The 24,910-nt window shown below is 37.2% G+C and overlaps 1 protein-coding gene across 2 annotated transcripts in view; it reads right to left on the bottom strand.

The window, feature by feature from the left end:
* The window catches only part of CP (ceruloplasmin (ferroxidase)), a 61,160-nt gene that overhangs the window by 31,069 nt on the left and 5,181 nt on the right, over positions 1–24,910 (bottom strand). For both annotated transcript variants that reach the window (XR_001003658.1, XM_011958927.1), the window contains exons 2-9: positions 19,831–20,078; positions 17,505–17,717; positions 16,548–16,721; positions 14,702–14,956; positions 13,520–13,691; positions 9,821–9,960; positions 7,351–7,503; positions 5,996–6,207 (exon numbers count right to left, since the gene is read on the bottom strand). Coding sequence is in view for 1 of the 2 variants with exons in the window: in XM_011958927.1 (XP_011814317.1) it covers positions 5,996–6,207; positions 7,351–7,503; positions 9,821–9,960; positions 13,520–13,691; positions 14,702–14,956; positions 16,548–16,721; positions 17,505–17,717; positions 19,831–20,078 (1,567 nt within the window). In the remaining variant the exon portion in view is untranslated. The remainder of the gene's footprint in view (positions 1–5,995; positions 6,208–7,350; positions 7,504–9,820; positions 9,961–13,519; positions 13,692–14,701; positions 14,957–16,547; positions 16,722–17,504; positions 17,718–19,830; positions 20,079–24,910) is intronic.

Here is a 24,910-nt window from a genome sequence, read left to right on the forward strand (position 1 = left end):
AAAAAAAAAAAAAAAAACTACCAATGGCAGTTTTTTAGTTTAATAAAATTTTATTAAAATTGATCTAGAAAAATGTGTACGTGAGGGCATCTAAGAATAAAAGGGAAAATAATTCTTTTCAGTAATGGATGAACATGTTCTATCATGTATTTAAAACTTTACAAGCTATAATAATAAAAACAATGTGGTATAGGTAGGGTACAGATAGGTCACATGGTAAACTAGGAAACCTAGAAAACTCATCCAGATATATGCAAGATTTACAATGTGATAAAGGTGACACTTCAAATCAGTGAGTAAAGAATAGATTGGTTAATATATAATGCTCAGATAATCTAATAGTTGTTTAGAAAAGGTAAACTTAGAGCCTTAGAGCTCTACTCACCAAACTCAAAATGTGTTACAAGTAGAATTTTAAGATACTGACTAAAATGTAGATGAATATTTACTTACCTATATAATAGAAAATAATTTTCTAAGTATGATACAAAAGGCAAAAAAAAAATAAAAGAATTGATAATTTGGCTATGCAACATTGAAAACAGCTATATCGTCATAGGCAAACAAAAAATAAAAACACTCAACTGTAAGCAATAATGGAATATGAAAAAACACAAAAAAGAAAAAGACTTGCATTCTACATAACAAAGGTAATATGTATGTAGTATATACACACATATATATTATATGACTTAATATGTAGATATCTTATGGATTAATAATTGAAAATGAATATCTGCCATCACCAAGAAATTGACAAAAGCAGTACAAATGGTCAAAAAACTTTATTAAACTATAAATTTAAATGAGAATGAGGTGCAGTCATTCACCTATGCTGTTTGTAAAAATGTAAAACTAAGTATTAGTAAAATGGCAGAGAACAGCCTCTCTCCTACACTTTATGCAGTGATTTTCAAACTTTTCTATTGCAACCACATAAGAAGTACATTTCATGTTGTGATCCTATACACACACACACACACACACACACACACACACACCAGAAAAGAAATTTCCTTAACACTTACTCGTACTTACTGTATGTGGTATACTTTGACAACACTTACTCGTACTTACTGTATGTGGTGTACTTTGACAGCACTTACTCGTACTTACTGTATGTGGTATACTTTGACAGCACTTACTTGGTACTTACTGTATGTGGTATACTTTGACAACACTTACTTGTACTTACTGTGTGTGGTATACTTTGACATTGTCTCTTCTTTCCCACTTGATACTTCAAAAAATTCTACTCGCTAGTTACAACCGACTAAATGGGTCATGATCTGCAGTTTGAAAAATACTACTTTATGAAGGACAGTTTGACAAGCACATAAGTTGTGCCTAGCCTGTGACCTAGAAATTTAAGTCCCAAGGTTTGTTCCCATGAAGTAAAAATGGACCTATCCTACTCTTTAGTTAAAACAAAAAATAGTATGCCAAATATACAGAGTTCATAACTGTAAAAAATTGCAAACCATCTAAATGTTTGACAATAGGGAACTGACTGAATAAATTACGGTGCATTCATATCATGAAATACTTTGCAGTCATTCAGAATAATGACGAAGTTTTTTTAATGATATAGAAGGATAGTCATAATATTTTAAGTGTATAAAGCGAATTGCAAACAATATATGCAATTGTGATCCCTTTTTTGTGTTGAGACTATTTTCTTTTACTTCCATATATTTTCATAATTTTAACAGTGTTTATGAAATACTTTCATATTAAACTGATTTTTTTTAAAAAAATAATACTTATAAAGGTCAGGAACTTGCTTTAGAAATTGATTGACTTCACATTGTGTTGTATGCATTTAGACAAGATAACCGTTCCTTGTCAGCTTAATATATTTTAGCTTACCCAGTGCTTTAACCTATATTCGTTCCATTTGTTTCTTTCAGAAAGAAAGAATGCAACCCATCCAGATGCATCAGCAGGGCAGGTTTCATCTCCATTTTACTGATGATTCAGATGGACATGAGAAATATTAAATAACTAATCTGTAGCCACATGACTAGTAACTGAGAAAACCAGGATGAGGACTTCTGATGCCTCTGTAGGCCTTCCTGTGTTGTGATTTCTTCATTTGCAAAATGAAGATAATGAAATATGCAAAAGGTAAATCTCATTTTAAATCTCAACTCATTGAGCGTCAGTTCTTTGTCCACAAAATGAGCATAAAAATACACAGCCTCTTGTGTTGTTGCAAAGGTTAAATAAGGTAATATGTGTGACAATACCTGGAGACAGTTTAATAAATATTAGTCTTGTTTTATTCCTTCCAAAATAAGCAGGAGATCAAGAATAGGAATCTAAAAGTAGAAAACCTTTTTACTCTTTTTCAGTTACATATTAAAAAAATTTTTTTTTTTTTCGAAACAGAGTCTAGCTTTCTCCCCCAGGCTAGAGAGCACTGACGCAATCTGTGCTCACAGCAACCTCCGCCTCCCGGGTTCAAGCAATTCTCGTGCCTCAGCCTCCTGAGTAGCTGGGATTACAGACATGTGCCAGCACACCAAGCTAATTTTTGTAATTGTAGTAGAGACAGGGTTTCATCATGTTGACCAGTCTGGTCTCAAACTCTTGACCTCAAGTGATCCACTGGCCTCAGCCTCCTAAAGTGCTGGGATTACAAGTGTGAACCACCGCACCCGGCCACATATTTAAAATTTTAAGTGATGGTATTACCATTTACAAAGGCCAAATAAAAATAAAACATCTCGGCGTAATCTTAAAAAAAATCCAAGATCCATATAAGAGGAACTATAAAATACTCTTGAAAAACACAAAAGTAGACTTGAACAAATGGAAAGACATACATTCTTATGTAGGATGACTCAACTTCATATGTCTGTTCTCCCTACTTATATCATTTGAAACAATCCCAGTAAAACACTCTCAAGCCTTTTTCTGGATCTAGGTAAGTTTTTCTAAGGTTCAGTAGAAAGAATAAGTAAGCAAAATTAGTTATTAAAATGAAAGAAAAGAAGAGAAATGAGACATAGCTATAGCCATTAAACATACTAAAGGGCCCTCTAATTAAAGCAGTATAGTATTGGTGCATGAATAGATAAAGACCAGCAGAACAGCATAGAAAATCTAGAAATAGACTCACTTATGTATAAATATTTTAGTAGATGATAAAGGCAGCATTTCAATCAATGCGGGAAAGTTTAGCTTTTTTGTGGATAACTGGATAGTCATATAGAAAAAGATAAATAGGATCCACTCCTCGACTGTACCATTTATTTCCTATCAGATTTGTGCAAATCCCCAAATTTGACAATATAGTTTGTAATAATGCTGTGGAAACACAGATAATCTCACTTGTAACTTCTGGAAATACAAACTGGCACAACTACAGAGGGGGAGTTGGCAATATTTCACAAAACTGTATAAGCATTTACCTTTTGTTCCAACAATACAATTTTTAGGAATTTATCACTAAGGTATGCTGGCAAAGATACAAAGAGACGTGAACAAGGCTAACAAAGCTGTACATTATTTTGTATTTGTGAAAGCAAAGACTAGAAGCAACCCAAACACTCGTCAAATAAGGGACTGATTGTGTAAACTGTAGCATGTCCACACATCAGAGTAATATATACTATGCAAAGAAATGAGGAAGGAGCAATGTTTCCATACAATACTATGAAGAGATATTCAGATTCTATTGTGAAGTGAAAAAAGCAAAGATATGAATACACACACATTTGTTTATTTAAAAATGGAAGGATAGACTGAGGCGCGCAGAAAATACAAAAAAAAATTAGCCAGGTGTGGTGGCGGGCGCCTGTAGTCCCAGCTAGTCTGGAGGCTGAGGCAGGAGAATAGTGTGAACCTGGGAGGCGGAGCTTGCAGTGAGCTGAGATCCTGCCAATGCACTCCAGCCTGGGTGACAGAGTGAGACTCCATCTCAAAAAATTAAATAAATAAACCATAAAGCAAAAATAATAATAATAATAATAAGTTAACTATAGTAAGTTATGAATATTTTACATAAAATAATATTACAGTTTTAAAAGCAATTGCTGAAACAGAGAAGTATAATAAATTAACCCGTATATCCAGTGATGGCAAAACTATGTAGAGAAGAACTATTCCAAGTGACTTTAAATATGTAATTTGGCTAAAAATCTCTAGTGGGATCTACCCTAAGGACAAAAAGATTGGCAAACAAATCTTAAACTGTTTTTGGTAATCATATTGTTGATTGTAGTGTTGTAATTGTGATTCTGAGGCTGTTGTGTGTATATTGTCAGATGAATCAAGTGAACATGTGGGTGTCATTAAATAAATAAGATTTTTCAGTGCAGTTTAAGGCAGATACAAATATAAGATTGATGCAGTCAATAACAAACAAAAAAATCTGTAGACTCAAATTTGAATAGAAAGTATTAGTATGAAATCATGATGAATTTATCTGAAAAGTCTTTTCCCATGTTCTTCCACTGAAAAGGCCCTGAAACAATTGTTTGCCCAATAGCAACAAGCAACTCTAGTGCCCACATTGTGGTTCCAAAAATGATTCCTCACCAAACAAACAAACAAACAAAAAACAGGGCTTTTGGAAACAACTGGTTAGTTCCAGTTCTGGCTCAGAAAATGTGCAAAATCAGCCTGGTGTCTCGTTATACTTAAGAAAGCAAAGAATCTTCAGACTACTATGATGTAAAAATAAAGGAATCAACCTGAACAAGTCCTTCGGTGTCAAAAAGGATACTTTGAACATCAGTAGGAATAATGGCAGTGAATCATAACACACCAAATATGCTTAAATCCATGAGTGCACAATGCTACTTAAAAGTGAAAAAAATTATTGAGAGGCTTTTGAAGAATGCTAGAGGAGAGTGATTAATTTGAAAACTTGTAAATACAAGGAATGAATCAAGTATTTGTCATACCCTTTCTGTATACTGTGTACCTCAGGGTAACCAAATAATTCATTAAGAAGTTTCTGTTTATAGAGAAGTATGCCAACTAGTAAAGAAAGGAAGATGGAATTAGAATATTACCGTTATGCAACCCTGATTAGTTTATGAATCTAGGAAACCATCATCAGTAGCTGATAACATCCCCAGTTAAGGGCCAACTATAAATTATGTACTCCCTGATAGAAGTGCCCAGTACCACATTTGAAGCAGTCTTGAAAGAAAAAAAAAAATCTGAATTAGATCAAACTTTTAGATCTAACTACTAGTTATAGGAAATAGAAGCAGAGGGAAAGAAACATGTTTAGCGACCGCCAACATTTTTGGCACCAGGGACCGGTTTCACGGAAGACAATTTTTCTACAAAACGTTGGGAAAGGGGAGTGGTTTCTGGGTGAAACTATTCTACCTCAGATCATCAGGCATAGATTCTGATAAGGAATGTGCAACCTAGATCCCTCACATGCACAGTTCACAGTAGGGTTTGCGCTCATATGAGAATCTAGTGCCGCCACTGATGTGACAGGAGGCAGAGCTCAGGCGATAATGCTTGCTTACCTGCTGCTCACTTCCTGCTGTGCAGCCCAGTTCCTAACAGACACCTAATAGGCTCACCTCCTGCTGTGTGGCCCATGGGTGTGTGTGCGGGGGGTGTTGGGGACCCCTGTGTTAAATGATACCATACGATAAAATAAATAAAATCAAGACATAGGAAACTTCTACCAACAGAAAAACTGCAAGTAAACAATCTTAGGAAACATATAAATGGATTGTAATGTGTGTAACTGTTTGGATACTGATTCAAACAACAGACCTAATAAGTCAATTGGAGAAATGTGAACATTGATTGGCTATTTGATAACTTTAAAGAGTTATGATGTGTGTGGTTATTATTTTAAGGTGTGATCGTTGTGGGCATTTTTAAAGAAGTCCTTATCTTTTAAAGGTATATACTAAAGTATTTTTGGAGATAATGATAACGTTAGATATTTCTATTTCTGTCAAAGGATCATTTTCAAAGAGATTGAACAATTTTTTCCCCCAATTGCACTTACCTGTCTCCCATTTGCATGTAAACTTCCTTTCCTGCATATTTTCATTGGCCCAATAAGCCCAGTGAATATATCTTTAGTGGGATCCACAGCAGAATAATACATCTTAGCTAGACATACAGGATCTGCATAAGTGGGTCCTACTTCTTCGGGGACAGTCCATTCATAGGTGAATGTTTCTGTGGGTGCCACATGGGAGGCTGAAGGAGGCACACCTGTGAGAAAGGTCACAGTAGAGAGGTGAAGTGTGCTTTCTAATATGGTCATTTGAGCCACAAAGTAGACTAAGTTTAGTCTAGAATAACCCACTTTGGAGTTCTTTGTTATAAATTAGAATGGAATCCCACTTATGCTCTGGTGTCAGATAACAAACTGATGTGATTGCATCCAGACAGACTCCTCTAAACCTTCTCCTGGGATTGGTGTCCCTCTTTGTGCTCACACATCTTCCGGGAATGTCCCTAGCACCTTTCATGTTATTTTGTGTGTATTTCTCTTGAACAGAGCTTAACTTTCTTCAAGACAAGTGCTGTCTCTATATTTCCATCAGCTAGAACAATGCCTGGCAATACAGTGTAATCAATGCATTGTCTATTGAATAAAATGGAACTGAAAATAATCGTAGAACTGAAAGGAACTTTGCAGGTGATCCTATTTAAATGTCTCAAATTTACCCTCGAGAGAACTGAAGCCAGAAAGATTGAATAACCTGCTCACAGTCATACTGCAAGTGGTAGCAGCAAAGTCTCCAGTATTCACTGGTCCTTCTTGATATGTAAAAACAGTGAAAAAATCCACATGATGAAATATTTTATATCATTAATATTATGTTTCTAAAACCCTTGTAATGCTAAAAGAACAAACTCTGATTATGAAATTAAAATAACATTTATTTGCTATGACCTCAACCATATTTAAAATATATATTATATGTATATAGATGAAAGTGGAAGAATTATATAAAAATATGAGTGATTGTTTATAGAACTATAGATAATTAATATTTTGGGCTACACCTTTCTAAATTCTTCAAATATTCTAAAGTTAACATGGTACAGTCTTATAAGAACTTTCTTAAAAATTAAAAATCACCCAGAGTGCTCCAGAAATGTATAATTGATACAACCCAACTAAATTATTCTCAGGATTGTCAATAATCATCCAATTAAGGCAGGACAAAATTCCATAAACCAACTGGAGGTAGGAGAAGGGGTTTATTTGTTTCCTGGCATGATGCCTAGAAATGATACATGAGCAGTTTCCTTGATAGTTCCTGCCTTCAGTTTTTGCACGACACTGTAAGTGACCAGTACAGTGGGTTATTAAACATTGTTGATTTGTTACAGTGCTGTACTCACTTCCGCTCTGGGGGTTGTAATGTGGGGAATAGTATGTGCCCTCGTTGTTCTTATTGAATCTCACCCCAATCGGCTCAATACTGAGGGGGTATGCTCCTTTGTTATGGAATGTTACTCTGATGGTGTCTCCCACCTCTGCCCAAATGACAGGACCTGGGAACAAAGAGAGAATTATTATCCTTCCTTGGTATATAACATGCAGAATGTAGAAGACAGTTATCTTCTTTGACTGTGTTCTCTGGCAAGAACTACTAGGAGCAACATGCTTATTTGTGGTGAATGGAAAGCTTGGTTTTTGAAAAATCCATAATCAATCTGATATGTTGAGGTTAGAAGGAGAGAAGGGCTTTTTAATTCAACTTCAGATTAATGAAATTGATTATCATTTTTGTACAAGCCAGTTAGTAAGTTTACACATCTACAAAAACTATTCAGAATGTTGACACTCCTCAGCCTAATCTTCTGTTGGCTGGAGGTGTGTCATTTGTACCAAGAGTTAGGTGCTATAAACTTTGACCACCCAAAGCAGGTAAGTTGAATTGTTTTGGATGTGAAGGATAACACTGTTTTGGATTTTCCATGACCAAAATTAATGATTACCAATTATAGAATAAAAATATATATTTTACATAAATATTTTATGCAATATACAAAATGATATTTATTGAGAGCTTCCTGTTTTTCTGAGTGTTTATGTCTATTAACTCATTTAATCCCTATACCAACTTTAGTAACTATTGTTCCCATTTTACAGAATGGAGCAGGGACAGACAGTGAGGAATTTTCTTTTTTTCTTTTTTCTTTATTTTGAGAGGGAGTATCATTCTGTTGCGTAGGCTGGAGTGCAGTGCCATGATCTCCGCTAACTGCAACCTCTGCCTCCCAAGTTCAAGTGATTCTTCTGTCTCAGCCTCCCGAGTAGCTGGGATTACAGGTGCTCACCACCATGCCCTTCTAATTTTTGTACCTTTTTTTTTTTTTTTTTTTTTTTTAGTAGAGATGGGGTTTCACCATGTTGGCCAGGCTGGTCTTGAACTCCTGGCCTAAGTGATCTGCCCGCCTCGGCCTCCCAAAATGCTGGGAATATAGGCGTGAGCCACCGCGCCCGGCCAAGTTCAGTAACTTTCAAAAGTCACGCAGCTAATGTATGCATTGTGTACTCACAAAAAAACAGCTTTTTATAAGAGCCTCCAATTCTTGTAATACCTTGTTCAAAAAGTATTATACCTCTGAGTCACTGCTAGAAAAATAAAAGTGAAGAGGCAGGACAATCTGAATCCATACTCTGCTCACCCCCTAGGCTTTTCTGCCTGAGTGCCTTGGTGAGAAGAGGTCTCTGGACTCTGCCTAGGGGCAGCCTGCAGAGAGCTCTAGGACAGATCCTGCTTGTCTCATTAGTAGCCTGGGTTTTATTTATTTATTTATTTATTTATTTATTTATTTATTTATTTATTTATTTATTTATTTATTGAGATGGGGTCTCGCTCTGTCACCCAGACTGGAGTGAGATGGCAGGATCTCGGCTCACTGCAAGCTCCACCTCCCGGGTTCATGCCATTCTCCTGCCTCACTCAGCCTCCCCAGTAGCTGGGACTACAGACGCCCGCCACCATGCCCAGCTCATTTTTTGCATTTTTAGTAGAGACGGGGTTTCACCGTGTTAGCCAGGGTGGTCTCGATCTCCTGACCTTGTGATCTGCCCACCTCGGCCTCCCAAAGTGCTGAGATTACAGGCGTGAGCCACCGCGTCCGGCCCTAGCCTGGATTTTATTTCTAAGGGAACACATCTTTAAGTGCGGAGGCTCACAACTTAGTTATCTATTTAAACCAAGTCACATAAACACACAACAAACAATTCGCCTTCCTCTTTGAAGAAAAAAATAACTATTTGAAGTCAGGTCAGCATGGGTTTGTGTGTGTGTGTGTGTGTGTGTGTGTGTGTGTGTGTTTCTTTCCTTCTTTTTTTTTTTTTTTTTTTTAGATGTAGTCTAGTTCTGCCTCCCAGGCTGGAGTGCGTGGCAGGATCTTGACTCACTGCAACCTCCGCCTCCCGGATTCAAGCGATTCTCATGCCTCAGCATGGAGGCACGAGATACTGGGATTACAGGTACCCGCCACCACGCCCTGCTAATTTTTGTATTGTTAGTAAAGATGGAGTTTCGCCATGTTGTCCAAGCTGGTCTCAAACTCCTGACCCAAGTGATCTGCCCCCCTCGGCCTCCCAAAATGCTGGTATTATAGGTGTGAGCTACCACTCCCAGCCGTCAGCAGGGATTTTAATGATAAGAATTTACTATCGGTAATTTACATTTGGAAAAGTAATTAGTTGCTGCATTTTATTGTTTTATCTTCCACACGCCTACTTTACACATAGAAATCATGCAGTAGGTCCTGAAGTTACTATTCTTTCTGAGGTTGATTTAGCCCATGGGAAGCGTACACCAGCCATAAATATTCTGCACGGACTCACCCAGGATGCCAAGATGCTCTTCTTCAGGGCCTCTCTCCTTTCGATTTGTGAAGGAGGCATCTGTGTACTCACGATAAACCAGCTTTTTATAAGAGCCTCCAATTCTTGTGGTACCTTGTTCAAAAAACACCGCTGAGTCACTGCCAGGGGGAAAAAAAATGTTTAATGCTGGGGTTGAAGTAGAACAGAAAGCAGGTATTCACTTAAGGTGCTAATTTAAGAGAAAAATTCTGACCAGTGCTTAGAGATGAATATTATCCATGATTTACAGCAATCCGTACCAGTTACTCAAACAAAGAAGACAGTTCCAGGCCACTCATAGAAGGATGGTCAGTTAAGAAGTAGAGAATCATGGAGGATGTTTATTTTTTCAAGTAAAGAGAAAATTTTCAAAAGGGCCTCTGTCAATCCCTTAACAAAGGATTCTACCATAGAATCTTTTTATCAAATTGTGAAATGTTTAAAAACACAGTGGCTACTCTTTTTTTTTCTTTTTTTTTTTTTTTTGACAGGGAGTCTCGCTCTGTTGCCCAGCCTGGAGTTCAGTGGCGCCATCTCAGCTCACTGCAACCTCTGCGTCCCAGGTTCAAGCAATTCTCCTGCCTCAGCCTCCCGAGTAGCTGGGACTACAGGCATGTGACACCGTGCCCAGCTACCTTTTTGTATTTTTAGTAGAGACGGAGTTTCACCATGTTAGCCAGACCTCGTGATCCGCCCGCCTCGGCGTTGCAAAGTGTTGGGATTACAGGGATGAGCCACTGCGCCCGGCCCACAGTGGCTACTGTTTGTTGTGTATTAGCACTGGCCAGCCACTCAGGAGCTTTTGTTTATTTATTTATTTATTTATTTATTGTTTTTTAAGCAGAGTCTCCCTCTCTTGACCAAGCTGGAGTGCAGTGGTGCGATCTTGGCTCACTACAACCTCTGCCTCTCTGGTTCAAGTGATTCTCATACCTCAGTCTCCTAAATAACTGGGGATTACAGGCGTATGCCACCATGCCCAGCTAATTTTTTGGTTTTTAACAGAGATGGGGCTTTGGTATGTTGGCCAGGCTGGTCTCGCACTCCTGGCCTCAAGTGATCGACCCGCTTTGGCCTTCCAAAGTGCTGGAATGACCAGTGTGAGCCACCACGCCTGGCCAGGAGCTTTTGTTTATTAGCCGAAACTCACGTGATGTCACCACAAAGTCAGCATTATTCTCCCTATTTTGCAAATGAAGAAATTAAATTTCAGAAAGGTAATTATTTGACTTGCACAAAGCCACCGCATTCGTTTCTTTCATTTGACAACTGCATCAAACACCTGCTCTTTGCTGGGAATCCTGCTACGTATTGATGACTTAACCATAAGCAAGGTGAACTCATCCCTATCCACATGAACCTTACATCTAGCAGAGAAGACAGACCAGAACCCATCAATATAATACAGTGTAATAAACACAGGGTGTTATGGAGCATTTCTTTGAGGTTGGGGAAAAGTGCAGCAAAGAGGCCACAAAGATGTTCCAGAGGAAGTGATTACTTAAAACTATCTAAAGGGGAAGTAGAGTTAGCAAGATGAAGTGTGTCTGTGTAGCGCGGAGACTAGGGCAGGTGTATACAAAGAAGAAACTGCCTATGAGAAGGCTTAGAGAAAAGAGCGAGCGTGCCATATTCTAGAAAATATGGCAGAAGCATAGTATGCAGGGCAGGGCAGAGGAGTGAAGAATGAGGCTTAGATAGATGGGAGATAGGCAGGAGGACCTAGTTAAGGTTTCAGCCCATCCCAGGGCAGTGAGAAGCATTTGAAAGATTTAAGCATCCAGGATTAGCATTTTAGGAGGATCCCTCTGGTAGCTGTTTGGAGAATGCGTTGGAAAATACAAGATTGAAGTAGGGAGACCAGTCAGGAGCCTGCTTTTCTAATCTCAGTAAGAGGCAGAGATGAGTTCATAGATATTGGCAAAGAAGATGGAGAGAAGTAGATAGCTTTCAGACATAGTTTCTATAAAATGAGGCAGTACTTGATGAGGAGAGAAGTTTGAACAGCCTCATCTAAGTGGGGATGTCCCTAAGTTAAAGTTCGAAATGCAAATCTGAAATTCACAAGAGCCTTCTGAGTTGGAGATGCAGCTTTAGGAGTAATCACATGTAGGTGTCAGTGTAGCCTGGGACTGACATCTCTGCTTCAGGAGTCACAGATCTGGGCTGAGCAAGGCCTAGCTGTCCATTTATTGTGTGATGTTGGATGAATTACTTAATCTTTCCAAGGAGGGTATTTTTAATATGGATGGCAAACAGAGCTTCTCTGAGGAAGTGATATATGAGTAAAGACTTGGAGCAGGGGAGTGGCATCATCTCATTGACATTTTTGAAAGATCACAGTACTGCTTTGTAAAAAATCGATAGTAGGAAAGGAAGACAAACAAAGAATGGCTGGGAGGCTGTGGAAGTCATTCAGACATATACAAAGAGTAGCTTGTGTACATTAAAGGACACTATCAAGAAAGTGAAAGACAACCTATAAAATGCCAGAAAACATTTGCAAATAACTGATAAGGAATTAATATCCTGAATATATAAAGAACTCCTACAGGTCAACAACAACAAAAAACCCCACTTCAAAAATGGCTGAAGGACTTAAATCGATATTTCTCTGAAGAAGATACACAAATGACTAAAAAGTACATGAAAAGATCCTCAACATTACTAGTCATTAAGGAAATGCAAATCAAAACCACTATGAAATATCACTCATGCTCATTAGGATGGCTATTAATTAAAAAAAAAAACAGAAAATAAAAAGTGTTGATAAGAAGAAGTTGGAACCCCTGTACATTGCTGATGAGCCTGTAAAATGGTGCAGTTGCTATGGAAAACAGTAATGTGGTTCCTCAAAAAATTAAAAATAGAATTACCATATGATCCAGTGATTCCACTTCTAGCTGGATATGCAAAAGAATGAAAAGCAGAGGCTTGAACAGTGATATTTGTACAGCAATTGTTCATAGCAACATTAGTCACAATGGCCAAAAGGTGGAAACAACCCAAATGTTTATCAACAGATGAATGAATAAACAGAATGTGGTATATACATACAGTGAAGCAGTATTCAGCCTTAAAGAGGAATGAAATTCTGATGCATGCTACAACATGAACAAATCTTAAAACATTATTCTAAGTGCTATAAAAGACACAAAGGAACCAATATTGTATGATTCCACTTGTATGAGTTGCCTAGAATAGGAAAACTCATAGAGACAGAAAGTAGAATCGAGCTTATCAGGGAGTGGAGAAAGAGAGGAAGAAGGTTGTTACTGTTTAAAGGGTTCAGAGTTTCTATTTGGGATGATAAAAAAAGTTCTGGAAATGGATAGTTGTGATGGCTATATAGCACTGTAAATGTACTTATGCTGCTGAATTGTACAGTGCCATGTTTTCTGAAATGAAAAGCAAATTAATTGATTTATCTAATTGTATGCAGTGTTTTCTTAGGACTTTGTCAAGCATTTGATATCTTTTGAACCCAATTTTTTTCATGGACTCAAAACTCATAGTTCTCAAACTCAGACTCTTACACCAAATACCTTAATAAATATTTAGCAGTCTAATTACTCAATTTCAGATACCAATTAAAATTGTAATTGCTGAATTAGCCTTTTGTAGTTCCTTTGTGTGGGGGAGAGCATATTTTGAAATAGTACTCTTTTTGTGAATTACCTTCCAGGTGCTGTTAAGTTTTCCTTGGTGAAGATGTCTATACCAGAGGGAGCATAGTTCCAGATTATTTCCTCAGCGGCAATGTAGTAGTGTCTAACATGCAGCCCACGGGTATTATCCTTTGATGAAGACTTGTTACACTCCTGGACCTGGAAAAAGGCTTGCAAACCAGCTGAAATGAAACAGAAAAAGGCACTGATTAATGGAGCCAATGTTTCTCTCTCCTATTGCCCTGTAAACACTGCTCGGGTGATGACAAGTAGAAATTGAAGGAATAGACAGATAGAAATAGTACTATAAAGGAGGGCAAACAGCTGTAAATAAATTCGTGATGGAAAACTCAAGTTTAAAACAGACATACTTTGTTTTTTATGTACATACAACATAGAGATATTAAGCATATGTGTTTTCAAAATATGGTACCGGTTTCTGTGGGGTTTCACTTGATAGTTCTTTTGATGGGAGAAAAAGAACAAATCTGTAGATAAGCAGAGAAGAGAGACTTTGACGTATTTTAAGGGGTTGCATTGGGTGGAGGAGGAGGTACCAAATGAGCATGTATTATTGCTCTCTTGTACAAGATGGTTGTGCATCTGCTGTGCTGGGCCTTCTGTGGCCCAGAGCATATTTGATAAAAGCAATTATATTTGCAAGTCAAAGTAAAGTATCCGAACTCCTATGTTAAACTTAATTTATTCAGTAGACCAATATTAAAAACTAATATTTTTCAAGAACAAGGAATGTTTTTATTGCCTAAGTTAAAGAGATAAAGGAAGAATTTATCGAGTTAAACTAGGGGATGGCCAGGCTCAAATAAAGAACAAAGTTAATTATACTTGATGGAAATAAGTCGAAAACCAGGGTACTTTCCACTGCAACATACAATTTTTCTGGATTTTACAACACTGTATATTTGACAAAGTTGAGTAAGTATATATAGTACTATACTTTCAGGGCCAGTTGTTCTTTCCAAAAACTAATATATTTTCAGATTTCATTACTTTATAATATTCTTGTCTTACAGTCTTTTTAATTACGCTATTTTATATATACCATCACAGGAATAACACTAAGATGCCAGTTCAACGCTCAGATTATTTCAAAGATATTTAGCTTTTATATTCTGATTCCCAGTAACCACCTTTTTCAGCTAACTGCTAATTTCAGATAAAGATGTCCTACCTTTCAGATGGTTTAGATTCTGACAGCTGAGCATCCATTCTCCAGGGTTCTGGGCCACCATATAAGCATCAAACAGGGTAGCAGGAAAGAGGTTGATTGTATCAATACGGTAGTTCTTGTTGGTCAGTGCTTGCCCGTGAAAGAAAGCTGCGTGCACATCAACTTCATTACCCATACCAAAAAGGTACCATTTTACTCTGTCTTCAGCACACATGGAGAGTCCTGGGAGACTCCCAAAAGTGTATCCATTCACAGCTGTAAGTCAAGAGCAGAGTTTGTGACTAATAGTGATTAATGCTTGAGATAGTGAGAGTTACCTCTATGTAAGTAGAATCAATTTGGAATGGAAAATATCTGGCACACCTGCTGGTGTTCCTCCCTCCTATACTCATGTCAGACATTGCTAATCAATCACAGCACTCTTTCATTTTGGAACTGAATTCAGCCTGAGGATTCTTATCAATACCATATTAACAGATGAACACAATACTGAAGATAAAACCTATTTGCTGTCTTTGTTATAAACTGTACACATTGTGTGTGTGTGTGTGTAAATACAGATGTGTGCATATATACATACATATAAACAAAGCACACACATAGCATTAATAGAAAAAAGATTGAAGATTAGTATTCAATCAGTTATTAATCATGTTGGTAGTAGTAGTATAGATGTTTTTGCTTATCAGAAGTTTTCCAATTTTCTACCATAAATTTCTTTTGTAAAAAGAATGTAAGACTAGCTTTTTTAAAAGATTGCCAGGCAAAATTTTTAAGATTGGAAGAGATATGAAGGAGGGAAAAAAATATAGTAGGACAGCAGGGACAGAGCCACAAAGACCTAAAAGTTCATGTGCAAGGTGGCCTGAAATACTCAGAAGAAACTTGTGGTCATTGTTCAAACTGGGTGGAACATTTCCAAAGTGGAAATTAGTTCTGGGAAGAATCCTGAGTTTACCATATGTGACACTGGTACCAAATCAAACCTGCTGAGACTAGAATTTTGAGTATCTTTTTATAGCAACTATTTTTGTTGGTACACAACAGAGACAGGATTAAAGTATGGAAAGAGGACCTTCCACCCAGATATAAGTAAAAGTTAGAAACAAAATCTGTACTTTGTTAATTAGTTTATTTTTCTGCTTTGGTAGTATAGTTATTTTTGTGCTCTCGGTTTCTGAGTACAGGTTATTTTGAAGAAGTTAAACACAAACAAACAAAAATCTCTACTTACTGATCTAGTGGTTGTTAAGGGATTCTGTTTCTCATGCAAATTATGAGAAATAGATAATCTTACTAAGCTCATTATTTTGTGTCTGAGAATTAAGAAAAAGTCTAAACTGTAGAAAAAGCATTTCTAGAAAAGTAAAGTGAACTGAAATGTAGAAAAGAATGATGCAGACTAGGGGGCCCAGTGAGGGCAACATAGTATGTAGGATGAATAGCTTTCAGAACTCATGGTTTGAACTATTTTCTTAAATATAGTTAGATGCTTTAAAATATAATATAGTTTTAAGTATTTAGTTCAATAATTTGGAGCTGCCTCAAATAATTTTTAGAATGAGTCTAGTGGATAAATAAATATATTAATGTCACATACATATGCATTAAACCATAATTGATGTTTTATCCTTACCAGTTTGGGAATAAGTTTGGTTCATCTAGCTTTACCCGGCTTAGAATTTTTATTTGGACTTACTTGGCTGAATATCAAATTGCACATCCAATATGCTTTGTTATAAGGACCACAGACTAGACACACAGTACTTACTAAGGGAATAAGCTTAGCAGAATTAATGGATTAAGGGAATAAAAAGTAAAGTTAACATGTCTTCTATAATCTTACAATACATTCTGTTACTCTCCTGGAAGTCTTCATTGTCTTTGTCAACTTTCTCTGGTTCTAAGCAGTAGGTTTGAATGTTGTCTTCTAAGTACCAGCTGAAATTTTCATCCACCACAGAAAACATCACCACAAATTCTCGGTCAATATTTTTTTCTTTTTCTTTATCTAGAGAATCTGGAGTTAAAATTACAATTTCAGTAAGATTAAACTTTTAGCATGTATTTTGACTTATGTTTTCAGGTGATTTATAGTTTTTAAAAATTTTAATATTTATTTTTTTCTATTAAATCACAAGTCTGGACCAGTCACTCCTGTTTTACAGACATAGAAACACTCAGGGAATTTTTATGATCAGTATCTGGTGCTTGGAAGACATTCCTATATCTGGATATCCGCTGACCACATAACTATTAAATGCTTTTTGGCAAATGGGAAGATTGGAATTCAAATTTGTGTGTCTGTTTTGTGGTACATATAGCCACAAACTGAGACAAGTCTTTGTAGGTAACTATTGTTCAAGTTAGAATTGTATTTCAGGCTCTTGAGCTACGCTGTCTTTTTCATGATGTTAGAAATAAATGCTATGATATTATGTTTACCAGTATAGTATGAGTAACTACAGATCTATCACCGTGAAGTGCCTTTTTGGTAGTCACGTTTGGTAAAGTCATATGTCTCTTCAGCACCACTGTTGGAAGTTAGATACAGCAAACTGGTCCCTGGGAGAATATATTTCTTTCAGTTTAGCTTCATTGGCATTTTCCCCATATGAATGCTTGTTCCATTTATCCCTTCTTCTGCTAGTCCTGCCTGGCTCTTCCCTTCCTTTTTTTTCTAGTCACCACCTCTCTACCTTACCTAGTCAATCTCAACACAGAAGACTTGACTTATTTTTAAAAGACAAACTGCCCTGCCCCTGTCTTTTGGTTGTATAGCGTGTACAATAAGAAGATGTACCTTTTTTACAGATTATTAAAGGTCCGATGAGTCCTGAGGCAATATCTTTTGGAGCATCAATGTGGGAATGGTAAATCCTAGTCACACAATTGCTATCTCCTTCACCAGGACTATGTTCTTCGGTGGCAAGCAACATGTATGTATACTGCTGTCCTGGATATACTTTGTCATCTGCTTTTTGAAAATCTGTGGTGTTATCAGGGTAGATGGCCCCTAGGAAGCAACATGCAATGAAGGTGCAAAGTGAATGTGTTTGAACTTAAATGAGAGAATAGATAGTCCATTAATTCATTCAGCAAACATTTGTTAAGCATCTACTGTGTGATCCTTGGGGATGTGTTATCCTATTTGGACACAGGAAAATGAAAGGCTAATGGCTAGGGTGTTTAGAAGCTTCACAGACATTTTTAATTTTTTTTAATATTTGACTGGGTTTTCAGAAAGCAAAATGACTTTTTGTTTGCAATGTAAAGAACTCGGGTCATGGTATGGAAGTCTGAGAAAAATGACTACCCTCTTCTAAATTCAAAACTTCTTATATGATCTCAGAATTTTGCCCATGAATTAACCATAAAATTAAAAAAATTTCTACTCTTAATTTTAGAAATTTCCAAACATACACAAAGGTTGAGAGAAGAAAATGCTGAACCTCCGTGTACCCATCAAACCAGCTTTACCAGTGATCGACTCAAGGCCAACCTTGTTTCATCTGTACCCCCACATACTCTTATCCCCAGTATCATCAAATTATCTTAAAGCAAATCTCAGACATCATATTCCATTCATAAATACTTCAATATGTATCTCTAAAAGATAGGAACTCTTTTTTTCTTTTAATAAAACCACAGTACCATTACCATAACTTTAAAATGAATGGTAATTCTCTAATAAACCATGAAATTATTAAAAAGAAATAGGATGGCAGTCAGCCTTTTATGGTATGAAAGTAATTATCCCTAAACAACAAAAACAAGAAAAGTCAACACATTCACCTTCTAAAACAATATTTCTTTTTAAAAGACAACTAATAATGAATCAAATCTAATTTTAAATTAATTTCCCTACTTGATCATTATAATTTCAATGAACTGTAGCATGACTTCAGCATTTTTGCTTATGATAACAGCTGATATTTATTGTGGTATTACTATGTATTCTTATTGTCTGTATTTTATAGGTGAGGAAACTGAAGCTGAAAGAATTTAAGTAATTTGTCCAAGGTCACTCAACCAGTAAAAGGTAAGGCTGGGGGCTCAGACCTTGGTCTATTAATTTCACCTTGTTCTTCATCACTACAAAATACCACCTTTTTTACCATCATTGTTAAGGACTAAGAATAAGATCACTGGCACCAAACCTTATCTTTGTTTTTCAGGTAATATTTTCAAGTTTTCCAAGTCCTACATTCAAATGACTTTTTCAGTTAATTGTGTCTCATATGTGACTAGAGTCATCCAGGCACATGTACCATTTGATTGACATATGAGACTACTTATGCCACCTTAGCTGGGGCAGAGTTTATCTAAAGTTAGGATGGGAGGTAACAACAGCCACAGTATGTTTACATGTAGGAACTTCAGAGATAAGGCAATTCACATCTTGAGTTCTTCTTTCTCTTCCCTCTGGATTTTTGCCTCTTCTAGGCTCTAAAGCACATTGTCCATTTCTCTTATTCTGACTATTTGGCCAGAAAGGATTGGGCACAGGGAAAGAAGCTCCAGCTCTCTCTGACTCTCACTGAGTCCACCTAGAAATTCTCTCACATTCACACTTTCCACAAACGAGCGCAACCAAGAGAAATATGCCATTATTATATGGAAACAAAGTACCTATTAATAAAATAGTTGACCGGGTGCAGTGGCTCCCGCCTGTAATCCCAGCACTTTGGGAGGCTCAGGCGGGCAGATCACAAGGTCAGGAGATCAAGACCATCCTGGCTAACATGGTGAAACCCCATCTCTACTAAAAATGAAAAAAAAAAAAATATTATCCAGGCGTGGTGGTAGGCGCCTGTAGTCCCAGCTACTCAGGAGGCTGAGGCAGGAGAATGGCGTGAACTCCAGACTTAGAGCTTACTGTGAGCCGAGATTGCCCCACTGCACTCCAGCCTGGGTGACAGAGCGAGACTCTGTCTCAAATAAATAAAATAAAATAAAATAAAATAAAATAATAAAATGAAACAAAATGAAATAAAATAAAATAAAATAATTAAGAACTGAATGGCAGTTATAGGTCTTCTCCAGGAGAGAATTCCACAATTTTAGAAGCTAAAAGGCACTTCTACTGAGAAGTAAGAGGAAATTCCAGCTACATGAGCTGAACTTACCCTCATGTTCCTTATAGTAAGTTATCCCATGTGAATGAAAGGTGTAGGGCCTAGAGGCAAAGTTTTTTAAGTGCACATAAACTTTATCTCCAGTTTCAGCTTTGATAATAGGGCCTAAAAACCCAAGCCAGACCGGTTTTTCTATAGTCATCCTAAAGGTTTCATCTGTGTACTGAAGATAAAGGGCCTTCTTATATAGTCTCCCAATTCTATCTGGGCCATTTTGAAGATAGATATTGGAATGTTCCCTGCAAAGAGAAAGAAGACAACTCTATCAGAAGCCATCATTTTTAGGGATGACATTATCATTATAATTTAATAACATTATAATTAGAGAAATTAATGACCACATCACATTGAATGTTTGCCTGTTGTAGGGATGCCTCCAAAATTGAAGTGGAGGGCTGGCCGTTAGCCCTGTTATTTTAATTATGTGAGGCTTCCTTATCAGATATATGTCAGAGAACTGTCTGCGAAGGCATCATAGAAATATATTGCATCTTACTGAAGTATTCTCTCCATGATTTTTATACTAAAACACAGACATATTATGTAATGGAATAGAATACAAACTTAAATTGAAATATTAAAATAAAGCGGTTAATTAAGACATTTTTTCACTTATACTTCTCTTAGCTACTGGAAAAATTTGAGTTTACAACTAATCAATCTGGATATTTGAGACTTCAAAGTATGTGTGTGTGTGTTTATATATTTTTTTCCTTAAAGTAAGATTAATAAAGCTAAATTAATTCTTTTTAATTTCCTTTAACAGCACTAAATCAAAGCTAGAGTTGTTGATGCATGCAATGTGTGTGGTTTTTAAGTTACTTTTGAATTTAAATAATCCCTGTGTTTTTTAATCCCTCACTAGTGCAGATATTTAACATTGAATGTTTGTATTCTAGTGAGTGCCCATTAATATTTGCTTAAAACTTTCTTAAAAATATCAGTGAAGAAAATAGCAATCTAGAAAAGAAAAGATGGAAAGAAAGTAAATTTGGTTTGAACTGATTTCTTTGTTATCCAACTGAAGGCTGTATATAGCCCAGTGGGATCTATTCGTGGGCAATATCATGTAGCCATTTGGCAGGACCCACTTAGATTCTGGTCTTTGGCAAGCCCCTCCACAACCAAGGCTCTTCCATTTGAATAAAAACTGCTCATCATCATGGGTGTGTGTGTGTGTGTGTGTGTGTGTGTGTGTTGCCTTCTTTCATCTTAGTGATCTTTGATACTTTACCAATTTTTATTCAACAGTTGTGGGGCTGAGTAACCTGACTGAGGAATAAATTTTGTCTTGTTTCCTCAGTTGTAAGCTCATTGGTAAAAGTGAGATATATTTTTCTTTCCCTTCTTCAAGACAAGAGCAGAGCTTGTGCGAGAGCTCTGGACTTTCACTGCTACAGAATTTAAAGATGTGGTTTTTCAAAAGTCTAAGGCCTAGTGTTTCTTAAGTTTGAAATGCACAGGAATCTACTGATGAACTTAGTGAAATGGAAACTCCTGGGGCACAACTCCATTGATTCTGATTCTGTGGGTCTGGGGCAGGGCCCAGGCATCTGCATTATTAACCAACACACTGGTGTCTTTTGATGAGATAGGCTGCTCTGGACCCCTGGGTAACCTGTGTTGAAGAGGCTCTAAGGTTGAAGATTAAGAGAGCTGCCCAATCCCAGAGGCAGTGGGATTTCTGATACCATGAGGCAGAAAGGTAGAAAAGCTCTGTTTCCAGGTCATACCTGGTGGTGGCAGACCTCTGCGGTGGTGGCTGTGTAGATTAAGCCTGAGTGCTGGGGTCAGGTAGCATAGCCACTTGGCAATGGTCCTGGTGGCTGAGTTTGGGCAGAGTGAGCAGGTGTTGGAAATAAGAACCACCCTTCTCTGGATTATCAAGGAGTTTCTATGATGAGTGTTTCCTCCTAGTCACCACCATATACCAATACACTGGGAATGCCAATTTCCCTGAATTGTATAAACCCGAATTCCCAAAGAAGATAAAATTGTTCACTAAAAAAATAACTGAGATGATGTTTCCCTCCCCATCCCCCATCCTGGTGGGAGGGCTAAGCTAGAAGTTAGAAAAATAAAGTGTCCTTAATTGCAGCCTGTGTGGAGCAGCAAAACTGTGGGTATACCCTCATTTTTCCTATTTGTTTTCACCTTCTAGTTGTTTGTTGCCATTTCCCAATTTGTTAAAGCAAAACAGGAAAAGATTGGGAGAGACTTCATGGACACAGGTAGGCATGGGAAAAGGGCAAGACACTGGTGTGAACTCTGTCCCTAAACCCATAGCAAGGAACGCGCAGAAAGAGTCTTAATAGATATATGCCTTAACAACAGCAAAATTATTGCATCAAAGACCACTGAGATTAAAAGCAGAGAGTCATTCAGTCCATATGACTGATAAGAGGTCAACAAGAGTGCAATTTCAGTTAGGTACACAACTGCAGCTGCAAAGTCTACAGTACAAAGGTACAATTCCACTCTGGTCCCACCAGAACCCTGGACCAATCAATCTCACAGAGACTTGTCTGAGCCCCAGGGTAAACTTTCTTAAGAATCTGAACACACTTTTATTTCTGAGAGATGAATTTGATAATATTTGGGGACTTTACTCCGTGCTTTACCATGTCCTATTGATACACATCTTACATAGGCCAAAGTTAAAAGTTAACCCTCAAATTCTTAAGGTTTCATTTAAATAAAATGTGTATTTATGTTTTCTGAATGTAAATACACTTTGGCATACATCACGTCCTATTTTGATCAACTATAGCAGACTTTGTCAAAACGCTTTTATTGCATTGAAATGCTCCTGTATTAATCATTTCCTAAAATAGGAAGAACATTGCCATAAACCAATACCTAAGACCAAGACCAAGACCTACATTGCCTAGGCTTTGTAACTAATTTTTCTAAGCAAAGTTTTCTTTGGGGGCTTAAAATTGCTTTTAAAATTATTGATCTGAAGGTATAACATGTCTAGGCATTTTAACATTTGAAATTCCTTTTATACACATTGCAATATGCAAACTGCTTTTTGCATCTTGCCTTTTATTGTGAAAAAAACTGTGAGCTTAACCAAATTGGAAAATATTTTACACTGTGTGACACTTTGGGAGAAGTCTATTTGTTTATGCTTTGTCTCCAAATAAACATTAAAAGGTCATTAGAGGCTCTCTACTTAATTTCGACAGCACAGCTTGGGGACAAAGGGTCAGTTACTGGAAGCTTGCGGGAAGTTTGCCAGTCAGATATTCAGCCACAAGAATCTATTATAGCTGTTCTTTGAACCAAATAATTCACATTTAATTGTAGTTCTTCCTGTTGACAATTGTAATATGTTCCTTTCTACTCATTACTATAGATGTATCTCCCTTCAAGTAATCAATCACATTCCCTCTTTTTAGCCCCTTATTTTAAAAAAGAAAAGCCCACTCCTATAATTTCTGGTAGTCTTAGACCCAGAAATGAGTTTTTAATAGTAGGATAATTATTTTTAGTATTGCCTTAGTAAGATATTAATAACGCTATTCCCTCCCATAAATTTAGAATTCACTCTTGGTTTATGCTTAGACGTGGTTCCCAAAACTTGGGTATTATAGGTGAAAAGTTTCTGGATTTTTGACTTCATTGAGACATAATATATTAGTTTTTTATTGCTGCATAACAAATTATCACAAAGTAGGTTGAAACAACACCCATTTATAATCTCACTATTCTATCGGTCAGAAGTCTGGCATGGCGTGATGGGGTTCACTGCCTCGGGCATCACCAAGCTGAAATCAAGAGGCTGCTGGGCTGAGTACTTATCTCAGGCTCTGTGGAGAAATCTGCCTAGCTCATTTGGGTTATTGCCAGAATTCAGTTCAATGGGGTCATAGAATTAAAATTCCTGTTTGCTTGCTGGCTATGGGCCAGGAGCCTCTCCCAGTTTCTTAAGGTCACCTGTATGCCCTCCTAGATGGCCCCTTTCATCTTCAAGTCAGCTCCAGTGTGTGGACTCTCCAGATAATCTCACTGACTAAAACATAAATCATGATGGTGATGTCTCATCCTGTTCACAGGTTCTGGAGATTTAGGATAGGATTTCTTCCTGGAACCACTTTGGAAATGCTGCCTGCCATAAACAAGAATCATAAGGAAAACAGTCAAAAATTAACTACTGCAAGAATATGGCAGAGACTCAACCTAGGTGTATATAACACAAATTCAAGTGATTTGCCAGTTCTAACTAGCCTTCCTCCACTGGCACAGCATGAATGCAGTACCTAGTGATGAATTTTCTTTTGTCTGTGTTCTCAGGAGAAATAGAAACTTGATAATAAATGGAGTTTGGTAAGTGTGAAATGTAAGTCACTTAATTAGCTCTTCCACACAAGCTGTCTTGTGTGAAGTGTTTGTACTGCACTAGTGATTGCTTGCTATTTTTTTTTTTTTTTTTTGAGATGGGGTCTTGCTCTGTCGCCCAGGCTAGAGTGTAATGGCGTGATCTTGGCTCACTGCAACCTCCACCTCCTGGGTTCAAGCAACTTTCCTGCCTCGGCCTCCCGAGTAGCTGGAACTATAGGCACAAGCCACCACGCACAGCTAATTTTTGTATTTTTAGTAGAGATGGGGTTTCACCGTGTTGGCCAGGCTGGTCTCGAACTCCTGACCTTGTGATCCACCCGTCTTGGCCTTCAAAAGTGCTGGGATTACAGGTGTGAGCCACCATGCCTAGCCCTATTGCTTGCTATTTTTTATTTGGCAACTTTGGAGAATGAGTCATTTAAACTAAATTTTCCAGAGAATTTTAGCTAGTAATTGTACCTATTTAAGAATCATTTAAATATTTAAAAATCATTTTTGAAGGCATGGTAATAAATTGGGAGGCCATTAGGCTGAGACAGTGTCAGTGCTTTGGGTTCCTACCTAAGCAAACCAAAACCCAATTCAGTGTAGTAAACAGTAAAACGAAACTTCTAATCTGTAACTAGAGACTTTACCAATTAGAAGCCACCAACTAACATCTAACTAGGGAGTCTCCACTTTAACCAGTCTAATATCTATTTCTTAGGCTGAGAATACTTTATAA

Source organism: Colobus angolensis, unplaced genomic scaffold, assembly GCF_000951035.1.
Source record: "Colobus angolensis palliatus isolate OR3802 unplaced genomic scaffold, Cang.pa_1.0 Scaffold48, whole genome shotgun sequence".
NCBI classification, from domain to species: Eukaryota; Metazoa; Chordata; class Mammalia; order Primates; family Cercopithecidae; genus Colobus; species Colobus angolensis.